At 48.4% G+C, this 20385-nt stretch overlaps 2 protein-coding genes across 7 annotated transcripts in view; one reads left to right on the forward strand and one right to left on the reverse strand.

The window, feature by feature from the left end:
• The window catches only part of LOC125752046 (casein kinase I), a 40770-nt gene extending 33084 nt beyond the window's left edge, over nt 1-7686 (forward strand). Inside the window, exons 14-15 of the mRNA XM_049031586.1 lie at nt 1680-1703; nt 3452-7686. Coding sequence (XP_048887543.1) covers nt 1680-1703; nt 3452-3506 — 79 coding nt within the window. The 3' untranslated portion in view covers nt 3507-7686. The remainder of the gene's footprint in view (nt 1-1679; nt 1704-3451) is intronic.
• Nucleotides 7687-12516: 4830 nt separating this feature from the next.
• Nucleotides 12517-20385, reverse strand: part of neo1a (neogenin 1a) — a 118090-nt gene continuing 110221 nt past the window's right edge. For 5 of the 6 annotated variants that reach the window (XM_049031582.1, XM_049031580.1, XM_049031579.1 and 2 more), the window contains 8 exons: nt 19901-19969; nt 19507-19645; nt 19109-19347; nt 18349-18441; nt 16961-17119; nt 15906-16157; nt 15501-15634; nt 12517-14093 (listed from right to left, as the gene is read on the reverse strand). In XM_049031582.1, the coding sequence (XP_048887539.1) occupies nt 14010-14093; nt 15501-15634; nt 15906-16157; nt 16961-17119; nt 18349-18441; nt 19109-19347; nt 19507-19645; nt 19901-19969 (1169 nt within the window). In that variant the 3' untranslated portion in view covers nt 12517-14009. Of the gene's footprint in view, nt 14094-14145; nt 14212-15500; nt 15635-15905; nt 16158-16960; nt 17120-18348; nt 18442-19108; nt 19348-19506; nt 19646-19900; nt 19970-20385 lie in introns of those variants that run through there. The other variant, XM_049031581.1, reaches the window with a different exon arrangement.

Consider the following 20385-nt stretch of genomic DNA (forward strand, 5'->3'; position numbering starts at 1 on the left):
CTGACTGGAGGTGACTCTGTGCAGTGTGTCCCTCTGCTTTCCTCATCATGACACCACAGGAGCCGCTCTGACACTGACTGGAGGTGACTCAGTGCAGAGTGTCCCTCTGTGCTTTCCTTGTCATGACACCACAGGAGCCACTCTGATACTGACTGGAGGTGACTCTGTGCAGACTGTCCCTCTGTGTTTTCCTTGTCATGACACCACAGGAGCCGCTCTGACACTGACTGGAGGTGACTCTGTGCAGTGTGTGCCACTGTGCATTCCTTATCATGACACCAGAGGAGCCGCTCTGACACTGACTGGAGGTGACTCTGTGCAGTGTGTGCCACTGTGCATTCCTTATCATGACACCACAGGAGCCGCTCTGATACTGACTGGAGGTGACACTGTGCAGTGTGTCCCGCTGTGTTTTCCTTATCATGACACCACAGGAGCCGCTCTGACACTGACTGCAGGTGACTCTGTGCAGTGTGTCCCTCTGTGCTTTCCTTATCATGACACTACAGGGACCTCTCTAACACGGACTGACGGTGACTGTCACTGTCACAGTGAGTCACACTGCAGCACAGAGAACATTGAAAGCACTCTGTAGTCACTTGTTACTCTGAATGAGTCAATGGCTCAGAATAACACCTGACTGAAAGATGAAGGATTACTGTTAAATGCTGGACAGAATGCTGCCCATTGCAGTGTGTATACAGTGATGGAGATGTGACTGTAGCCACCCGGAAAGAGCATGTGTGGTCTTGTGTGTGTGAGAATTCCTCATCTCCTTGTTTAATAGCTGGATGGACTCATCCAGGGTATAGTAACGTCCCCGTTTTAATTTTTAAATCCATAACGGACATAACAGATTAGGTGTAGATTCTGCTCTTTTCATCTCTTGCTGTTGGTTTATGTAATTCAGCCATTGTTACAAACCGTCCCTGAATTGGCTGCCAGTGAGATGTAGTTGTATCTGATGTGCGTCAGGGTTGTTTTTTGCCCTGTAATGATTATGAGCGACAAGTGTCAGTTTGGTTCAAACCCAGCCTCAGCATGTCTGGGTGCTTCAGCAAGGCCCTTAACCCCCAGCTCCCTGGGTACTGCCACAGGTGGCTGCCCTTCACGGACAGCTTACTCTACAAAGAGCAAGTTGAGGGAGGCTTAAAGACAATTTCCCCGCAGGGATTTATGAAGTGGTGATGATGTTGATGATTATTATGATTGAGCTTTCTAGTTATACATGTTAAAGCTGTATCAGTGCTCTAGCCTGCATAGCTGTCTTCAATACAGTCACCTGACTTCTAAAGTCTCATGGGATTGGTCATCAGGGGAGAACGGGAACCCAGTGCAGTCAGTGGCAGTGTGTCTCCACTAGGCTGAATTACTTCATACATTATCTGTCAGTTAGGATGCCTAGCTCAGAACGCTCTCCTTCAGCTGGCTTGCCCTTTATCCGTAGGCTGTTGGCGATGACTATCTGTTTCAGTTAGCGATTAGCGGTTGTCTCAGTTAGCAGTTAGCTGTGACTGGCATTATGTCAGCTGGCACTGTTTTTTCCTCTGACCGGTGCCCTGGACCAGTCCTTCACAACACCACCCCCTACCCCCAATGAACTTGCCTGGCATGAGGGTTGTCCCTCCACCTCACCTCTGTGTATTAATCTCTGTCTTTTCTCTTTACACTCTCTGTAGCTGCGTGAAAATGCTCAACCTGTGGTGAGTCTCTCTCTCTCTCTCTCTCTCTATAGTCCACATTGAAACTTAAGGGGAGTGGACCAGACTAGACACTCTGAATTACACGTTTTTAAAAATACTCACAGTAGATCTCCAGCTTGAAATTAAACCGGCACGCTTTTCCTCCTTAGCGCTGCAGAGATTTTCTTGTGAAAGATGCCCGTTAATCCCTTTCATACTTGCACTCCCATGTCTTCCATAACGCAAGGCTAAATTTGGTGGTGCTAATGCCCACAGCTTTGATATGGCGACTTAGCGTCTGATCGCTGCTCCTGTAACAGCAGACACTTTCATCTCATGCAGCTAACTTAGTTCCAGTTTTTTAATCACCTTTTTTTAACAGCAGTGAGATGTTTTGCTTCAAGGGTAAAGTTGGCGTGAGCTGGAGACTAACCTTGCAGTTTCTTTCTCTGAAATGGAACAGTTTGGCCCATATGGATAAGGGGCTGTGTGACTGCTGTGTGGAGCTGAACATCACACTGACTGTTCTTACTTTAAAACAACGAAACTGATGAAAATGATAAGCAGATTTGCTCAGATAGTGAGAGGATGCCAGCATGTTAATGTAGACTGCTCACTGATCCTGAAAGATGCTGCCTTCACACCTTTCCAGGCTTTTAAACCTGGCTAAGGTGACTTTTCTGAGCAATCGAGCCACTGTGTGACACCTGTACGGTCCCTCCTTGAGGGTCTCGCTGAGAATTCCATACGCCCAGCTGCACTTGATGTTTCAGAGACCCTCAGAGGTCTTTCTGCTGTCCGTCTGGTGCTGTTCTCTCCCCACAGCATGCTCTTCTCTTCATGTCAGGTCCATACCACTGCCTGCCTGTTTTAACTCTTAGCTTTTGGTTATTTTGACATGTGCTATTGATTTCTGTTTACTGGAAATTGAAAACGTTCCCAGATGGGGGTGACACCCCTTTGATGTCTTCACAGCATAGGGTGTCTTTTGTGCTGTGCTGAGGTCCTGTTTCTTTGTGTGTTTGCCTGCACTGGCCTGATCCAGTCCAGTGCCCTTCTGTTCCTCATGAAGCTTTACTGTTCGTTAACCTTGCTGTCGTGTTCGGGTCGACACCGACCCGTTTGTAAGTTTAACATGCATAAAAGCACCACTTAAATTTGCGCACTGCATCAAGGCTTTTTGTTTAAATAGAGGTTCCTGACAAACTCAAAATAAATTTTAAACTTTTTTTTTTACTAGCCAAGGCATGTCCATACATGTAAGTCAAGATAAGACCAATTCACTTTATTTATATAATTGTCTTGAGGTTTATTTTACCATTATTGAAAACGAGAGGTTTGCTGTCAAAAGAAAGGCCCAGAAAGCCACACCAAAAATGAAAACCAATCTTTTCATGGATAAGGAAGCTTAACAAAGTAACCATAAGGTAAGAAATAAATTGGATGGTAAATACCCTCAAAACAAATATCTTATGGCTGATTTAAGACACGGGTCGGCACCGACCCGTTTAACATAAGCGATAGGAACAGAAAACTAACACAGGACAAAGGTAGCTGTATATGTATGTGAACGCTGCTGAACTGGACAGTGATGTTAAGTTAGTAGTAAATGGAGGTGAATCCGTGTATCTCATCGTGCCGCTCGATGTTCTCGTCCCTGACGCGTCCTTCCATTGAGCTCTAACAGTCTCTGCCCAGTGTGGATTCAGCTTGTCTGGGTCTCCCGTCAGACTAAGATTTCTTGGTCTCTCCCTCCATCCCCCTCTCAGGTGCTGCTGTTTCTTCAGGCGGAAACGGAAGAAGAATTCTCAGCGGCATAAGTGACGCCGTGTGCAGTGTGTCATCCCGCCAGGTCGCTTCTCCAGCAGCCCGGCAGTGACGTATCGGCAAAGGGAGGAGCTTAAGCGGAATGGGACAGCGGGACTCCGCAGACCTGCCCAGTGCACGTGTACTCAGCTCTTTTTATTTTGCTATTTTACTTCTCCCCGGATCCTCCTGGAACATTTTCATTACAAACTGTCCTGGACCTGAGTCTAGCTGGATGAGGATGAGACCACGGACACTACGGGCAGCTTTGCACTTAACTTGCTGTTCTGCACCCCCTACCCCCCCCCCCCCCCCCCCCCGTCTAGGTTCACGCCTTCCTTATTTGGAAGTGCTTGTGAATAGTAACACACTGGTAGTCAATCTGCTCATCATCCACATGGAGGGGGGGGTGTGAGGTGCATCCGGTTATCCAGCCAGCAGGGGGAGTTCTTGGATTAATATAGATGTTATTGGCTTTGCTTTATTGCGTTATTGCCCTGCCTATACCTCTGACAGTGCAGAAGTCCAAGTGTGTATGACATTGGGTTTTTCCTTTTTCCTCTGTCTGTGTTCAGTTAGTCTGACTTGTGCTCTGCCAGATTGAGCTCGATCATGATGCCTCTAACTGACATGTATCCCCTAGGCTGATCTGTAACGCTGAACATGTAGCTGAACCCTTTTCACGTTTTGGTTGTAGCTCCGGATGATATCAGCCTCCGTCAGGGCTGCATGTAAACTTCTAGGCGAAGGGAAAAAAAAGGCATCAGGATTCGTCTCTGGTGGTGTGACTTTCTGGCCACTACACCAGGCCGTGGGGATGGATTGTTTAACTTGAAATGCAGAGGGTTGCTCTTCCTCTGAGCCATGTTTCTGACAGAGGTCATTAAAGCCCGGAGCTCTACTGTCCCACCTTCTCTCTAAAAGCTGGAGGTCAAGGCCCCATCTACCCAGCTGGAGGGAGCGCCGCCCTGGTGGTCGGGCTGTTCACTGCGTACTGATGAGCAGCACCTGAGACGGGCAAGTCCTGCTGCCCTGAGCTCTGTACATTTAATGGCATGTAAAACTCGACTGGTCGAGAAGGAACCATATCACCACCTCCTCTTATTTCCCTCTCTTCTCCTGTCTCTTATACCTCCCTCAGACATCCAGGCATTTGCAATACTTAGGCAATAAGGCCAGGTTTCCATGACTGACTGACGCGCTGTGGACATTTTTACACCCTCATTGTGAAGCATCATGATTATCTCTGGTCAGGACAGATCATACAGTGTTTGCTGCACAGATTCCTGTGGATCTGTGCTGTGTGTCGTCCGCCTTACTGCCCTTTGAGGTCCTTCCTGTCCTGTTTCGGTTGGGGTGTCCCAGACCGTCTTCAAATGCCATCACTCGTCCTGCTTTGAAGTTGGCGAGTCACACACTGATGGGGGGGGGGGGGGGTTTGTAGTCGGGAGCTCTGCTGCTTGATGCCTTAACCTGATCACCATTGAGCAGAGCATTTGCCCGACTTCATCAGAAGTCCCCTGAGAGTCTGTGCAGCACGCCATCCGAGCACCCAGGGTATAGACACTGCGAAGTTTCACAAAGCACCTCGTCAGAGTTCACTGGTCGAACAGCATCTCCTGGCTTATTTCCACTTCCTCACTGTAACACAGCTGTCAGTTCTCCTTGTTTGTTTGGAATACAATAGCTTACAGGTTTATTGAATTTAAATATATTTGCTGCAGATTAAAGCCCCTTCTATTTCTGTCTTCTCCAGACTGGCTGAGCTGTGCTTTGCGTGAAGTTACGAGAGGTGAAACTCCTGCCTTGCTTTCATCCTTCCATGCCTACCTGCCTGTTTGCTGCTTCGACTCGGGTTGTTGTGCATTTATTTTTTTATTGTGTTCTTATTCTGTCACGTATACTTAATGTGAACTTGAAATATACTGTATTTTTTAATTTATCCAAATAGCCACGCAGGTTTGGGAATGAACTCTGAACTCTGAATGCACTACATTTTTTTAACTAATGTTACCAGTGAATTTGCCAGTCGTACTGATTTATACTCTACTGTCCGTGTCAAGATCCGAGTTGAAACATGAAATTTAAACAAAACCTTAGTTTCCTTTTAGTGATCATGCAATGTCTGTTCTGCTGCCTTATTTCTGAAAGAGCTTTTTGTGGTTTAATGTTAACGTAGACTGGCACATCCTATGTTCCCCTCTGCTTGTGCACATAATAGCTTAAATTAATTTGTGTAATAAAACACCACCACCCCCTCCCCCCCCCCCCCCCGGTTATGATGGGTGGGGGTGCACCGTGCACTCTGGTTGATTTCGTGTGCATTGCCTGATGACAGTGAGGCTCCTGCCAAGGGCTTGATGTGAATGTCTTCATATCCATGCAGTACAGTGCTGTGTCCAGTTTGTGTGTCTGGCTTTTCCCTTCACCATGTAATATGTAGGCCTCAGAATGATGGACATCGGTGTACTTGAATACAAGAAAGGTTTCCTTTGTCCTGCAGCCATCATATGTTTAGGTACATGGCAAAGCGAATTCTTCTGACATGTAGCTATGAGTGCGCTGTGTCACGTGACTGGCATCCCTTATCTGCCTCTCTCTCTGCCCTGCATGGAGTAGCTCTGAGCCAGGATTAGCCCCGGCCTGTTGATCCTGTCTCCCGTGCTTGCGCAGGGCAGCGAGCCTGATATGAGATTCTGCAGTCGGTCTCCTCTGGCGTCATGTAAGGCGGAGGAGGGCATTCCAGCATCTCGCATGGATCCTAGGGGCCGTGCGTGTGCCGATCGTGAGCGATGACTTTGCCAGCTTGTGTGTCAGTGTGTCAGTTTCCGTTGGTCTAGCTGTGCTACACTGTGACTCGTATCATGTTTTGGGTTTGGCTCCCAACTCGTCGCTCTTCTTATTTTTTATCTGTATTGTACTGTGCTGGAGGGACTGACCAACCAGCCCTGCCACTGAAATGGCTAAAGTGTTTCTCTTACAGTATCTTGGGGCTTTTCTATGTATTTTCTTTTAATGATTCATATGATTATAATGATGCATTTGGGTAGATGCTTCTGGTGAAATGAAACAAGCTCTCTTGTATTTTCTGTTCTTGTTTCCTGCCTGCGCTGCCCCCATTGATGTCACTCAAGCCCCAAGCCGTCCGTGAAAATGTGATTTACGGAAATGGTCAGACTGCTTTCCTCCATTTTAATTCCCCCTTTAACAGCGACTTATTTTGGCAGTTTTACTCCTTATTTATTACGTAAGATGTTTTTTTGAGCAAAGCTACTCAGATGTAAATAAATATGTTAATTGATTGTCCACAGATCAGAGTCACTCTTAAGGTTTCCCCACTTTTTAATGAGTTTTTTTTAAACCAATTACAATCTGTTCTGTGGACTCGAAGCCTTTGCAGCATGGTTATCTGGGTATGGGGTCTTCACCTTGCGCCTTATTTTCTGAATGAGTGTGATTTTCTGAAGATCCTGCGGTTTGGAGGCCGTCGCCGTGCCCGGGCTGATGGCCCTGCCACTCCCTCGCTGCACACTTTCCCCCCTTCATTTCTAAGGCACGTTCCTGCACTCTGACCCTCAGCCCAGCCTCCGTTGTCGCTGCACGCTCTCCAGAGAAGGTGGATTTTTTTTTCCCTGTTTCTTTTTTGTGTGTCAAAATAATGTCGACACATCGAGAGATCGAGTTGTTGCTCTTGCATCCCCATACTGGATTGTCTAACATTTTGAAAGGGGGAGGGGCATTTAGAAACAAGCTGTATGTATTTTTTTATCGTCTCCTTCCCTCCCCCCCCCCCCCCCCCCCTTGTGTAAACACGTGTCTTTGTGTGCATATGATCACTTGTGCAGCCCTCTGAACCACCACCCTCTCGCTTGTTATGTGGGAAGCACATTTGTACATAGTGGAGGATTCTATGGAAATATAAAGGCTTCTAAATGCATTGTGGGTGTTAGTCATACAGACGGTGATTTTTTTTGCCTGAAATGCGTCTGTGTGATTAATTCCAGCTCTGGGGGTGAGCGGCAGTGCCAAGAAGTCCAGCCCGTGGCTCCGCATTTTCTTTCCTACCAGTTTTCCAGAGGCTTCATGTTAATTGTTGCATTTCTGGATTTCACTTTTAAATTCCCACCACAGATGGAATCTCAATGGGAGACTTAAGTTTGCACCCTTTTTTATGTAAAATAAAAAACTTAACGTTTAATGAGTTTGGGTTTTTTGTCTGGATAGGTGCACGATGCAGCATGGACCCCCTAGGCAGCAGAACGTTCTGTGTTCGGTTCCCTGACAGCGGTTCTCCTGACCCATGACACTTCGGCTGATTTGGACTCACTCACTCGCTGCGTTTTTTTTTTTTTATTTGTTTTTTTACTTGGTGACTAAATGCAACTGATGCCACGATTCTAGCATCACTTTGGAATCTGTGCTTACTAGTTTAACTAGTAACTTTTTCTGCAGTGTTGGTAACCAGCAGAAAGTCGGCAGTGATGCTAGCAGAACTTTGGACTTTTTTTGTCATGTTTATATCTTAATTACTAGAGTGATTTTTTTGATCGTTTAAACTCACCTAGACATATTGGTCAACTGACGGATCACTTGTTCTAAGTACTTCTCCATCATGGATGTAAATTATGGGGTTGATGGGGGGGGGGGGGGGGAGGTTGTAACCCCCTCCTCAGTAATCAAAACCAGCCAATACAACCCCTGGAACCCCAAATGGGTGGAGACCTCAACCCAAAGTTATGCCTTGGTTCTCAACACTAATTTCCTGTAACACTGTAAATGTAGAAAGGGCCTGTTACAGCTGCTGAGGATCTGTGCATTCCTGTATATGTTACGTATTAGGATGTTTAATCTAATAAGATAATGGAGCCATTGTGTTATGCAGGTGCAGTGATGCCTAGCTTTAACTACTGACCTAAGGTTTGGATTGAATCTGACAATTACCACAGCCCATGGCTGAATAAGCTCCTAGATGGCCTTATAGGCCTGGAATTACAATTTTTATTTTAACAACTCTGAGCTATTAGCTAAGTTCTCCCCAAACGAGCTTGATGGGCCGAATGGCCTCCTCTCGTTTGTACATTTCTTATGTTCTAAAGAGTAATTTATGGGAGAAAAACCCAAGCGTACTATGAACAGTAAGCCGCTTGGGCGTGTTTCGTGTCACGCTAATGGTCACAGGTGGAGAGACGCCCCCCCCCCCCCCCGCTGCCGGTCTGCCGGAGACTTTCATCAGGCCCATTTAACCTGGTAGGTGATGGCCATTTCAGGCTAAAAGACTCCTGTCATTTTATTCATCTTTTCACTGAACTGCCACAGAGTAAAAGATGACGTTTGCTGATGTGAAGCTATATTGGATGACGATGATGATGATGATGATGATGATTTCATACCATGTGAATGTGTAGCTGGAGAGAGTGAGCGAGCTTTCCGCCCGTCATCTAACGTCCAAAGAGTGTTTTGATATTTTTTTATTTACGTTTTAATCTTATGATCTTATTCAGTAATTTACGCGTGAATTCCACTTGTGTCGCCTTTATTTAGGTGGTTGTTGCGGCATCTAACGAGCCGTAGCTTCTGCAAGAAAAACATTGAGTCTTTTGTTTAAGTTTTACTATTTACATAACCGTTGTTAGCATGTACATTTTTTCCATTGATTTCCTTCTCCTTCCATGGAATCTGTTACAATTTATCAGGTTATTTATTATGTTATTAATACACATAACTTGGTAACAGACATGCATACAAGCCAAGTAAAGGAGGAGGAGTTCAGCGTAACTGAAAAGTGAGAAACATCAAACCGTGTTTTTGTTTATCGTTTTTATTTTTTACAGGGTCGAGTTAGGATTAAAAACCTGTACGGGTGTTAATTGAGAAACTACACCTGCCTTACACACTACACACCGACGGGTGGGGGTGCGGTTGCGAGGAGCTCGCCATAATCTCATCTGACAGCTGCGCAACAAGATCGCTGCGAGTGCAAAGGTACGGGGGCTCAACCGGGGTTAGGGGCCCACGCTGTACTGCGCTTGAGGCCGCGGTTAGGGGCCTCAGCGGCACTGCGGCGGGGGCCGGGGTTGGGGAGCTCAGCTGCACTGCGCTTGAGGCTGCGGTTAGGGGCCTCGGCGGCACTGCAGCGGGGGCCGGGTTTAGGGAGCTCAGCTGCACTGCGCCCGGGCGGACTTGGGGGGCCGCGCTGCACTGCGCCCGGGCGGACTTGGGGGGCCGCGCTGCACTGCGCCCGGGCGGACTTGGGGGGCCGCGCTGCACTGCGCCCGGGCGGACTTGGGGGGCCGCGCTGCACTGCGCCTGGGTGGACTTGGGGGCCACGCTACACTGCTTTATGCTTTAACATCTGGAACGGTTGACATTTAACTCATTGAGTATGAGGGAGAAAATGATGGTGCGAAGAGATGGTTTGATAACAACCTGGAATTTAATGGTATCGTTCCTGTCAGTTCGGGCTTTAGGTGGTGCTTCACAGTTTGTTGTGAAGGGCCTTCTAGCTGGTCAGCTTTTTGTTCTTGTATTACACACTTTGTGTCTGCTGGATTCTTGTGGCGTCACTTGCGCAGCTCTGCAGGTTTCTCCCTGAGCAGTGCTCTGTATCGATTTCTCTCATGATGATCCTGCTCTGGTGACTGGTCACCTCACCCTGTCGTCTTTACAGCTATATGCCTGTGATGTATTTTCGTCCCGGTCACTTGTCCCTTTGGACAGAATACTCTGCTTAATAAGTGTACGTCCTCGCAAGCCCTGCTCCTGTGAAGGGACAGTAACAGGTCTGTTGACGTTAAACTAAAGGCTGCTAGTTCAAGTCCCATCAGAAACTTTCACTTTAATTAGATTAATTAAATTGCCTGCTAAGAAACTGTACATTGAACCATAATTCCCCACATTTAAAATTCATAAATCAGGCTTCTGTACCTACCATGGGTGAGATCATGCACTGTCAGTCACTAACTTAATTGGTTCATTCTTTGGGTCCCGCTGGGTTAAAAACCAGACACTGACAGCAGGCTTTGACCCGCATTTGCCCACATCCACCCCTCTGTAACCTCATTTCCCCATGAGTGTCTTCACATGACCACTATACTAAGATCTTTCTTGCATGTTTTGAGAAAACAAATGAACTGCAATTAGTCTGCTTCATATAAAAATCTATTTCTGTGACTTTGCATTTAATTTGGGAGAAATTGGCATGTTTGGAAGTGATTTTGACAGACTTGATGTGAGGTCAACGATAATGCAGACAAAGCCTTTCCTGTGTTTGAGAGATACAGGGTTTAACAGGAATGGTGCAGCCTTCAAAAATGTGTTCCACTTCAGTCTGGCATGTGATCATTCAGTCTCTTTTTTTAAAGCCAGAACTTCCTGTTAAAGCCTGCTGGCCTCAAGCTTGCCACGACTCTCTTCCAGGCCTCACCTGGAGCCTAGCAAACGCTCCAGCTTCTGGTATGACACACACCTACGTAAGGTATTGCTGTGAATGTTTGCTTAGCTGCCTTTAATATAGTAAATATAAGAAATTTCAAGCTACCCGTTGTCTTCAATGCAAACTGAGGAAGAGGAATCAGTTTAGACTTTTAAAATAAACGTTTCTTTTAGCAAAAAAGTATTTAAGCTGCAGTTTCTGCTTTGCTCTATTCTAGAACTCTGCTGACTTGTTGGTCACACAACTTACCTGGGATGAATTTCAAACCCCCCAAAGGTGTTTAGACCTTGGTGATCTACCACCAGCTCCAGTGTGATGTTTACTCCTTAGCCTGAGCAGTTGCTGCTTGGAACAAGGGCACCTGGTGGTGGTGTCTGCCATTGGTGTTTAAATGGGCTCCTGGTGGTCTCTGCCATTGGTGTTTGAATGGGCTCCTGGTGGTGGTCTCTGCCATTGGTGTTTGAATGGGCTCCTGGTGGTGGTCTCTGCCATTGGTGTTTGAATGGGCTCCTGGTGGTGGTCTCTGCCATTGGTGTTTGAATGGGCTCCTGGTGGTGGTCTCTGCCATTGGTGTTTGAATGGGCTCCTGGTGGTGGTCTCTGCCATTGGTGTTTGAATGGGCTCCTGGTGGTGGTCTCTGCCATTGGTGTTTGAATGGGCACCTGGTGGTGGTCTCTGCCATTGGTGTTTGAATGGGCTCCTGGTGGTGGTCTCTGCCATTGGTGTTTGAATGGGCTCCTGGTGGTGGTCTCTGCTGGATTCCGTTCCTCCCAGCCTCTGCCATGAGTGAGCCGTAGTGGAGACGCGAATCCAGGCCCCAGAGGTGAGGGACGACGGTGCTAACCGCTAGTCACCCACCTTCCCTCTCTACGATGTATTTTTTTTCGAATTTATTTATTACTTGCAAGCATAATTTTAATAATCTTAGGTTATAAATGGGTCCTGTCAACAAAGATCTTGCAGCTCTAGAGGCTGAAGCTGTGATGCACATACGTCTGGTATTTTCGTTATGCAATAGCAAATTAGAAGCATCCGCATATCCTACAGCAGATTGGTGCTGGTTTAAACATAAGAACGTAAGAAATTTACAAACGAGAGGAGGCCATTCGGCCCATCAAGCTCACTTGGGGAAGACTTTTTAAATGCTGCCAGTTTTATGGTGTGAAATCACCCTGACCTGGTAATAGTGTTGGCTGGCATCCAGCTAGGGTGCAGTGTTACTGACGGTTAACTGGTAATAGTTACAGTGTTGGCTGGCATGCAGCTAGGGTGCAGTGTTACTGACGGTCAACTGGTAATAGTTAGTGTTGGCTGGCATGCAGCTAGGGTGCAGTGTCACTGACGGTCAACTGGTAATAGTTAGTGTTGGCTGGCGTCCAGCTAGGGTGCAGTGTCACTGACGGTCAACTGGTAATAGTTACAGTGTTGGCTGGCGTCCAGCTAGGGTGCAGTGTCACTGACGGTCAACTGGTAATAGGCAAAGAGTCCCAACCTACTGAGCCACACATTCCTCCCAGTGAACCACTGCTTTGGGAGTTTAGCTTATTGGTTAAAAAAATAAACCACGGACACAGAGAGAAACAAGCTTATGGCAGGTAATAGTTCAATATAAAATGTATTGGACCACCAATACTAGATAAGAAGATGATTTTTTTTCTTCCATTATTTTTTTTTTTTAAAAAAGCCACAGAATTCTCTACAGAAAGCAAAAAGATCTTTGTACAGACAGAAGCAACAACCGATTCCTCATCTGCAAAACAAAACCTGCTCCATTTCAAAACGGCAAAACGGAAACAAAGTAGACCAGCTGCCAACTGCTATAACCTATAACACTAGAGTTACACAAAACATACTTAACATCTTAAACACAGGATATGTAAGAAATGTGGGAAAAGTGCAATACAGGTTTGACAACAACTCGTTTCCTGTCGGGAATGGGGGTCATTTTTCTCCTCAGCTTCAGCAAATGTTTTTGTATCCTTAAGCAAAGTTTCTTACAGTAATATTAACATTTGGTGGTGGGGGTCTGGGGGTACAGAAATCACAGAGACCGATTGTGAACACATTTCTCCTTGGGTAAAATGCCAAAAATGAACCAATTTGTAACATGAATGAATCGTCCTGTTTTTAAAACAATGAAACCACTTTACAGATTTTGTATGGCTATCTTGAGCTGCCTGGCTGGGGGGGGGCTTTCTTGGATTCTGTCAGGTACCTGCCTTTCACTCAAAGCTGAGCAGAATGGCTGTAAGTATTCCATGCACTCGGTATCTGTACTGCAGGGCTGCTTAGGTTAAATGAAATCTCACATCATCAGGAGGCCCACTGCAGTCCAAAACTGAAAAGGAGAGCGGTGGGCTTGCTGATGGGTGCTGCCTGTCAGCTGGAGAATGACGTGACTGAATATGGTGCTTTCAGAGACACTCCATCACAGCATGTCCCTTAGTCAACGGGTACGGTTACATGCAGAGTGTCATTGTCACACAACCCCGAAACAATGCAAGGACGGCAAGAGAAGGAGGCAGATTTAAAACATATATACATATCATATACACGTGTGTGTGTCAATAAAAACGAAATGAAAAGACATGGCACATGTTGAACAAGAACAAGGAACAAACATTCAATCACTCAGAAAATGCAGGAGTCATGGAAGGAAACGCTCAGTCTTCCTGTTCCTGCTTCACCAGATCGCGGCCTCATACATAAAAAGGAAAAATACACAAATGAATGATGCTAATGCAACGTCCAAACACTGTATGTTTGTGCCAAAATGAGCACAAAAGAATAAAGACACTATTTTTCCTTCTATAAAATGGTGTCTTTTGGAACTTCTCCATGGCAACCGAAGGATAAACTTTTTGCAGACACAACCACAATCTTCGGGTTGAAGTAACCATTGTTATTGTCACTATATGTTATTTCCTCTTAAAAAGAGGAACCTACTCCGTTAAATGGCCATCTCCTTCCTGAGAGTAAGCAAGGTGAGCCAGAGGTTTGTTTTTCTCTTCCCTTCTTCCTTCTTGTTTTTCTGTTTTCTTGAATCTGTCTGTCTGGTGCCCCCTGCTGTGTGGGGGCCTGCAGTGTGATCAGGCTGTGGTGATGGCATTGAGGTCCTTCATCAAGCCCTCCAGGTGGGCCATCTCCTCTGTTAACTCATCTGGCTCATAACTCTGAAGGAAAGGAATAGGGTTACTGGCAGGCATGGAGGGGGCTAGCCCAGGCGGGGGGGGGGAGAGGGGGCTGGTTGCCAGGTGGGGGTGCAAGGTGCTGTAATGCTGGTCAAAGGTACTGCATATGAATTAAGGAGCCAAGACACGGGGAGCAGCCAGAGCACACAGCAGTAACGGAGGGCGGGCAGCAACGTTAGAGTCACAAAGCAGACAATGAGGAAGAGGAGGAGGAGGAGGAAAAAAGAAAAATATCACTTAGAATATTAATGAACTGAAAAGTAACTTATTTCAACACTTTAAAAAAAAAAAACTCATGAGCACACGTCCACATGTGACACCGCCACTCACCCACACACTGCCACTCATCCACATACCGCCACTCGCCCACACACCGCCACTCATCCACACACCGCCACACGCCCACACACCGCCACTCGCCCACACACCGCCACACGCCCACACACCGCCACTCACCCACACACCGCCACACGCCCACACACCGCCACTCATCCACACACCGCCACACGCCCACACACCGCCACTCGCCCACACACCGCCACTCGTCCACACACCCACACACCGCCACACGCCCACACACCGGCCCTCACCTACACACCGCCACTCATCCACACACCGCCACTCGTCCACACGCCCACACACCGCCACACGCCCACACACCGCCACACGCCCACACACCGCCACTCGCCCACACACCGCCACTCGCCCACACACCGCCACTCATCCACACGCCCACACACCGCCACTCGCCCACACACCGCCACTCATCCACACACCGCCACTCATCCACACGCCCACACACCGCCACTCGCCCACACACCGCCACTCGCCCACACACCGGCACTCGCCCACACACCGGCACTCGTCCACACGCCCACACACCGGCACTCGTCCACACACCGGCACTCGTCCACACGCCCACACACCGGCACTCGTCCACACGCCCACACACCGCCACTCATCCACACACCCACACACCGCCACTCATCCACACACCCACACACCGCCACTCATCCACACACCGCCACTCGCCTACACACCGCCACTCGCCCACACACCGCCACTCATCCACACACCGCCACTCGTCCACACACCGCCACACGCCCACACACCGCCACTCATCCACACGCCCACACACCGCCACTCATCCACACACCGCCACTCGCCCACATACCGCCTACCCGCCCACATGTGATACCACCTGCCTTCATTTGCTGCTCCCTCTGCTCCATGGTCACCCTGTCTTTCAAAGTTGCACACAGGCCTGTGGTCCGCCATGTCCATACTCACACAGGCCCGCTGGTGGGTGCGTCCATACTCAGACACAGGCCTCAGGGTAGCCATATTAATGCTCACACTCAGCCTTCAGGCGGCTGCGCTCATACTCACACACTCCGCATCCTCCAGCATCCTACTGGTCTCCTGGAGGTCTGGGGCACTGGGCATGATGATGGGCAGGGGGGGGCGCATCCTGGTCAGCGTGCCAATGGAGGCAGTTTTCACCGAGTGGAGCTGGGAGGGACCTGAAGCAGCACCTCACACTGAGCATGGGGAACTCAACACAGGTCCTTGGCTTCCAGCTCCCTCTCTCTCAAGGAGCTGAACGCCCCCCCCCCCCTTCTGTAATATCTGACATAAAACGTATCTGCACACCCAGTAACACATGAGGTTTGAAACAATAATCTTAGATGCACTGATTTCCCTGAGAGAATGTGACCCTTGACCTCTCAAAGAAATGCAACAGACATGGAGGAAATGCAAGTGTGTGTTTGCTGGAGCAGAGCGCGGACCCACCTGGCTGTGTGAGAAGCGGAGTGCTGGGCAGGGCGGGGGACTCGTAGCTGAGGTTGTGGGGAGGGACAGCCGGCACGGCGAAGCTTTTCAGGGGGTGTGCGGGCCGCATGTGCGTGTTGTGGGGGTTGTAGCCGGCCTCGTCATCGGGGATGGAGCTCATGTAGCTGCCGTCGGGGTCCATGTGGTCTGCTGAAGCTGCAGACTGTCCTGAAGCAGGCAGAGGGTCTACACTGGGGGTGTTCCTTACAGACTCTGTAATGACAGAGGTATGGACATCCCAGCATGGGTCAGATGACCCCCCACAGGACTCCGGGTGGGAGACAGGCACATGGGTTTACCCCAAAGCACTGCCCAACAACCCCACTGGCTTCGTATACTGAATTATAACATGCAAGTAAACAATTCTAGACTGTTTGATGAAACATCTCATAAAAGGAAAAGCATCTGCGGATTTAAGATTTTAAACACAAGTGCTGCTTTGGATTTCGGTCGGTGAACGTAAAATGGGACCCAAGACAGTGCCTGCAGCTGAACTAAAGAGCACTTGCATGAGTTCACCAGTGCTGTTACACAACTTTCCTGCAGGTGGCACTCAAACACTCTCTTTGGTTATGCAGAATACAGAGCATCACCACCTATCTGCGACCAAAGCATCCCCCTCATTCATGGTCCTCAAGGCTGTGCGTGCATAAGAAAGGCCTGGGATCCATTAGCCAGTGCTGAGGCATAGAGGAGGACATCTGAGGCAGCTTCGGGGTGAAGGCAGAAGACAGACAAGCAGGACGGCAGCTCAACATACCACAGGGCTTCAGGCAGGAGCCTGTTTGTGCTGCCAGCTGAACACACAAACCTCATGACTGTTAGTTGGGTGTTTGTGACAAGCGCTGATATGAGGAAAACAGACCTAATTCTCCAAGTTTGCTACTGAACGAGAATAAATTCTGCGGCTAGAATTCTAGTGATGACTATCAAAAGCCATGATCAGCATGTTGAGCTGAGCTTGTACTGATCTTCATGACAGCATTACCCAGAAGGCCTTTGGGGGGCAGTCTCACCTTCGGAGTGGGCCCTGTCTAGGTGGGAGATGGGGGTGGCGACTGGCCGTGGGTTGATCTGGTGGAGGAGGCAGCTGCGTGCTGATGAGGCCAGGCTGCCCGAGTGATAATGGTGCTGATGGTTATCGAGGGAATGGATGGGGTGAGCACTAATCACAGCTGCGAATGGACACAACAGCACAGGGAGGGCACAGTTACGCCAGGAGCTGACGAGGGGGTCCACGCACACACAGAGCAAGCGCACACAAGGTACCAGGCTGGCGGCCCCCAGCCAGCTCACCTCCTGACGAAAAACACACCATCCACTGACTCCATAGCGTTTTAAATAAGATACATTTTCCAGCACTCTAGGTTCTCCTCATCTGGAAAGTCCAGGAAATGGCCGATTAAAATGCTCAGCCATGATTTAAGATGATAGCCCTGCCTTTTGGTTTAAGGAAAAAAAAAAAAACGCAATAAAAGAATGTAAAAGGAAGGTTATGAAAGATGACTGAGGAGCGAGTTTTTCTGTGGTTCTGTATGTAATTGGAAAAATGTAGCTGCTTCCAAACGTCGTTCCTACAGCCATTAATGGGACGTTTTCTCAATTTGTATTTTGCCTTCTGAAACCAATGGCGAGGAAAAGTCAACAAGACGTTAATATTTTTGGTTTGGAGGGAATAAGTAAATAATGACATTAATATTTTAAAAGAGGAGCTGCATTTAATTTAAAATGTTATACTGACATGGAAATGCTCCAGGAAAATAAGGTTTTTAAAAATGTTTTCTTTCCCGTTTCGTAGAATGAAGTTCTGTTACCAGACGTGACTCAGTCACTTAACCTGACGGAGGATCTCAGGGCTGCCGACAGGAAAGGGGGGGCGATGTGGCGAGGGCTGTGTGCAGCATGGGGGACGTATCTTTGGCTCCTTTCCGCCTTTTCCATTTGCTCGTTCATAAACGGAGCACTTAATATCCACCAGTCACTTTGGGGAGACTGAGTGAATACGTGCAGCTTGACTTAAACGTGGCCCATGAGACCAGCAAGCAAATGCTCAGATGCAAGACAATAAAGACGCATTCAATAATGGGCTGAATAGCAGTTGACCAGACTGCATAATTATCTTCCGGTCTTCTTCAGTGCTGCCAACAGCTAATGTAAAACCACCCTGGACAAGATGGTGAATAATGGCTGGGGCTTGTGAGGCGAACTGAAGCCACTGGAGGAGGGCAGATGACACCATCTGGTGCATCCTGTCAACTTCCTGTTGCCTCCCCCGGAGTGCCTACAGCATCGGCTGCCTGTGCTATGGCCATGGGGGGACAGCATTTGTGGGGGGGGGGGGAGTCTTAGCAGGGCTGTCACGAGGAGGTTTGGGGTAGTGGTGGGGGTGGGGAGTTACACTTACGCTGCGGGGGCTGAGCATCAAAGGGCATCATCATTTTGGGCCTCATTCCCCGGCGTCCAGCCAGTGTTGACATGCTGTCCTCTGACTCGTGGCCTGCAAATCAAACATTGAGCCGCCCCCATCAGACAGGCTCCGCCCCATCAGACAGGCTCCGCCCCATTAGACAGGCTCCGCCCCATGGCCTGGTGCCCCTGACAAGGGCTTCCTCAAAGTGCTCCAGCAGAGACTCCACACCTCTGCAGCGTGACATCGGCCAGTACAGGCATCGCAAGCCCCAGATAAGCAGCCGCAAAGTCCTTTCTGGATTTATGATAAAAGGACCTTTTCTCCCTACCCTGAAATCAGTGCAGTCTTTCTTCTAAGCCACACTTTTATCATTAAAGTCAGATGCAATTACCTTCTCTCCATCAGAGGGCCTAAACAAATTATTTAACCTCTTTAAAACACTGGCATGTTAACTTTTTTTAGCACAATAATGCATGAATTGAATGAATATATTAATCATCTTTTTCAGCACTCAGGGAGGCAGTATTAGAATCTGTTATTCAAACATACAAATTACAGGAAACTATTTTTGTTATCTGCACACAATTCAGAACAACAAAGATGATCAAACACTGAGCAATGAGGTGAATGAAATCAATGACAGGCCAAGGATATGTTTTAGAAGCAGACAAGCGCTGGAAAGAGAATTTGGTCAGCACACTCCCAGAGGCAAAGGTAACCAAACCCAGGAGATGAACTGGAACAGCACCCTCACCACGATACGAGCTGCGCCTCTGATGTATAGGGTTGTCCATTGTAGCGTCAATGGGAGTGATGTCCTGGGAGGTGCGGGGGATGGGCGTGTCAGTCATCACGGGATTGGGCTCCGGCGACTTGTCCATGGGCTTCAGCTCCAGCCGCTCGTGGTGGATCCAGAGGTCTGGGGGTTTCAGGTCCTTGGAGTTCCCCTTGTACTTATGGGAGCCATTGGTGGACTTGCTGGCTGCCCTTTTCCTACATGCCAGGGGAGGCCAGAGGCAAGGAGGTGAGCCCCAGGAAGTGTGGTGGCAGTGGGCAGTGGGCAGCTGGCGAAGCCACAGAGCACAGCTGGCTGCTCTGACCTGTCCCACAAAGAAAACACCCTGCCAGAGCCGCACACCGCGAGGAGCTTACTTTTTCTGCTGGGAGGTGGTGCGCCGTGTACACAGGAAGGCCCCCACCACCACCAGAATGATGGTAAAGGCACCCACAGAGACGATGATGACTATGACCAAGATGTGGTTGTCACTGGTGCCCGTCAAGCCAGGCTTGCCTATGGGCAAAGACAGAGGAATGCTGCTAAGAGCCCACATAACATCAGGAGTGCCTGACGTGCCCCCGCCCATCTGAATGCTGCTGTGACACCGATTTGACTGGCGCCATTACAACAGTATAAAGTGAATGCGAACTGAAAGCGAGGTCTCTCGCATTACTGTCATGACTTATTGGTTTAACAGAAGAATTATCATATTTACAGTAGGATAGTGAGATTTAAAACCACACAGGCGAGAACACAGAAAAGCTTTACCAACTGGGGATCCAAAACCGTATTCGTGGGACGGAGCACGGCTGCCAGGCTTTACCGGAATGCCGGAGGCTGTGGAGGGAAGAGCAGCCACTCAGCAAAGACTGAAAGGTAAGCAGGAGGCAACCCTGCGGTATGAGGCCGACATGATGGTGGCCAGAGACTGACAGACGATTCAGACAGTGAGCGTCTCCTGAGACGAGGCCCTGAAAACGAGTGAATAACAGTGACAGGCTGGCGTGGGCAGCCGTGCACAACCGTGTTCCCAGTTGGGACAACCGGAGTCCCTCAAAGAGAGCAAGGGACAGCAAACTCGGCACTGCTTCACGTCTACCGTCATCTTTTAATACTAACTAACCCAAGTTTGATAATGATGGATAGGATGAACAACTCTGTCATTCTTAATGGCATAAGTAATTTCTATAAATTGCCAAGCATTTAATGGCTTCTCGCCAAGACAAACCGAAGACCTTAACCAAAGGCCCAGA

This window comes from Brienomyrus brachyistius, chromosome 11, assembly GCF_023856365.1.
Source record: "Brienomyrus brachyistius isolate T26 chromosome 11, BBRACH_0.4, whole genome shotgun sequence".
Classification (NCBI taxonomy): domain Eukaryota; kingdom Metazoa; phylum Chordata; class Actinopteri; order Osteoglossiformes; family Mormyridae; genus Brienomyrus; species Brienomyrus brachyistius.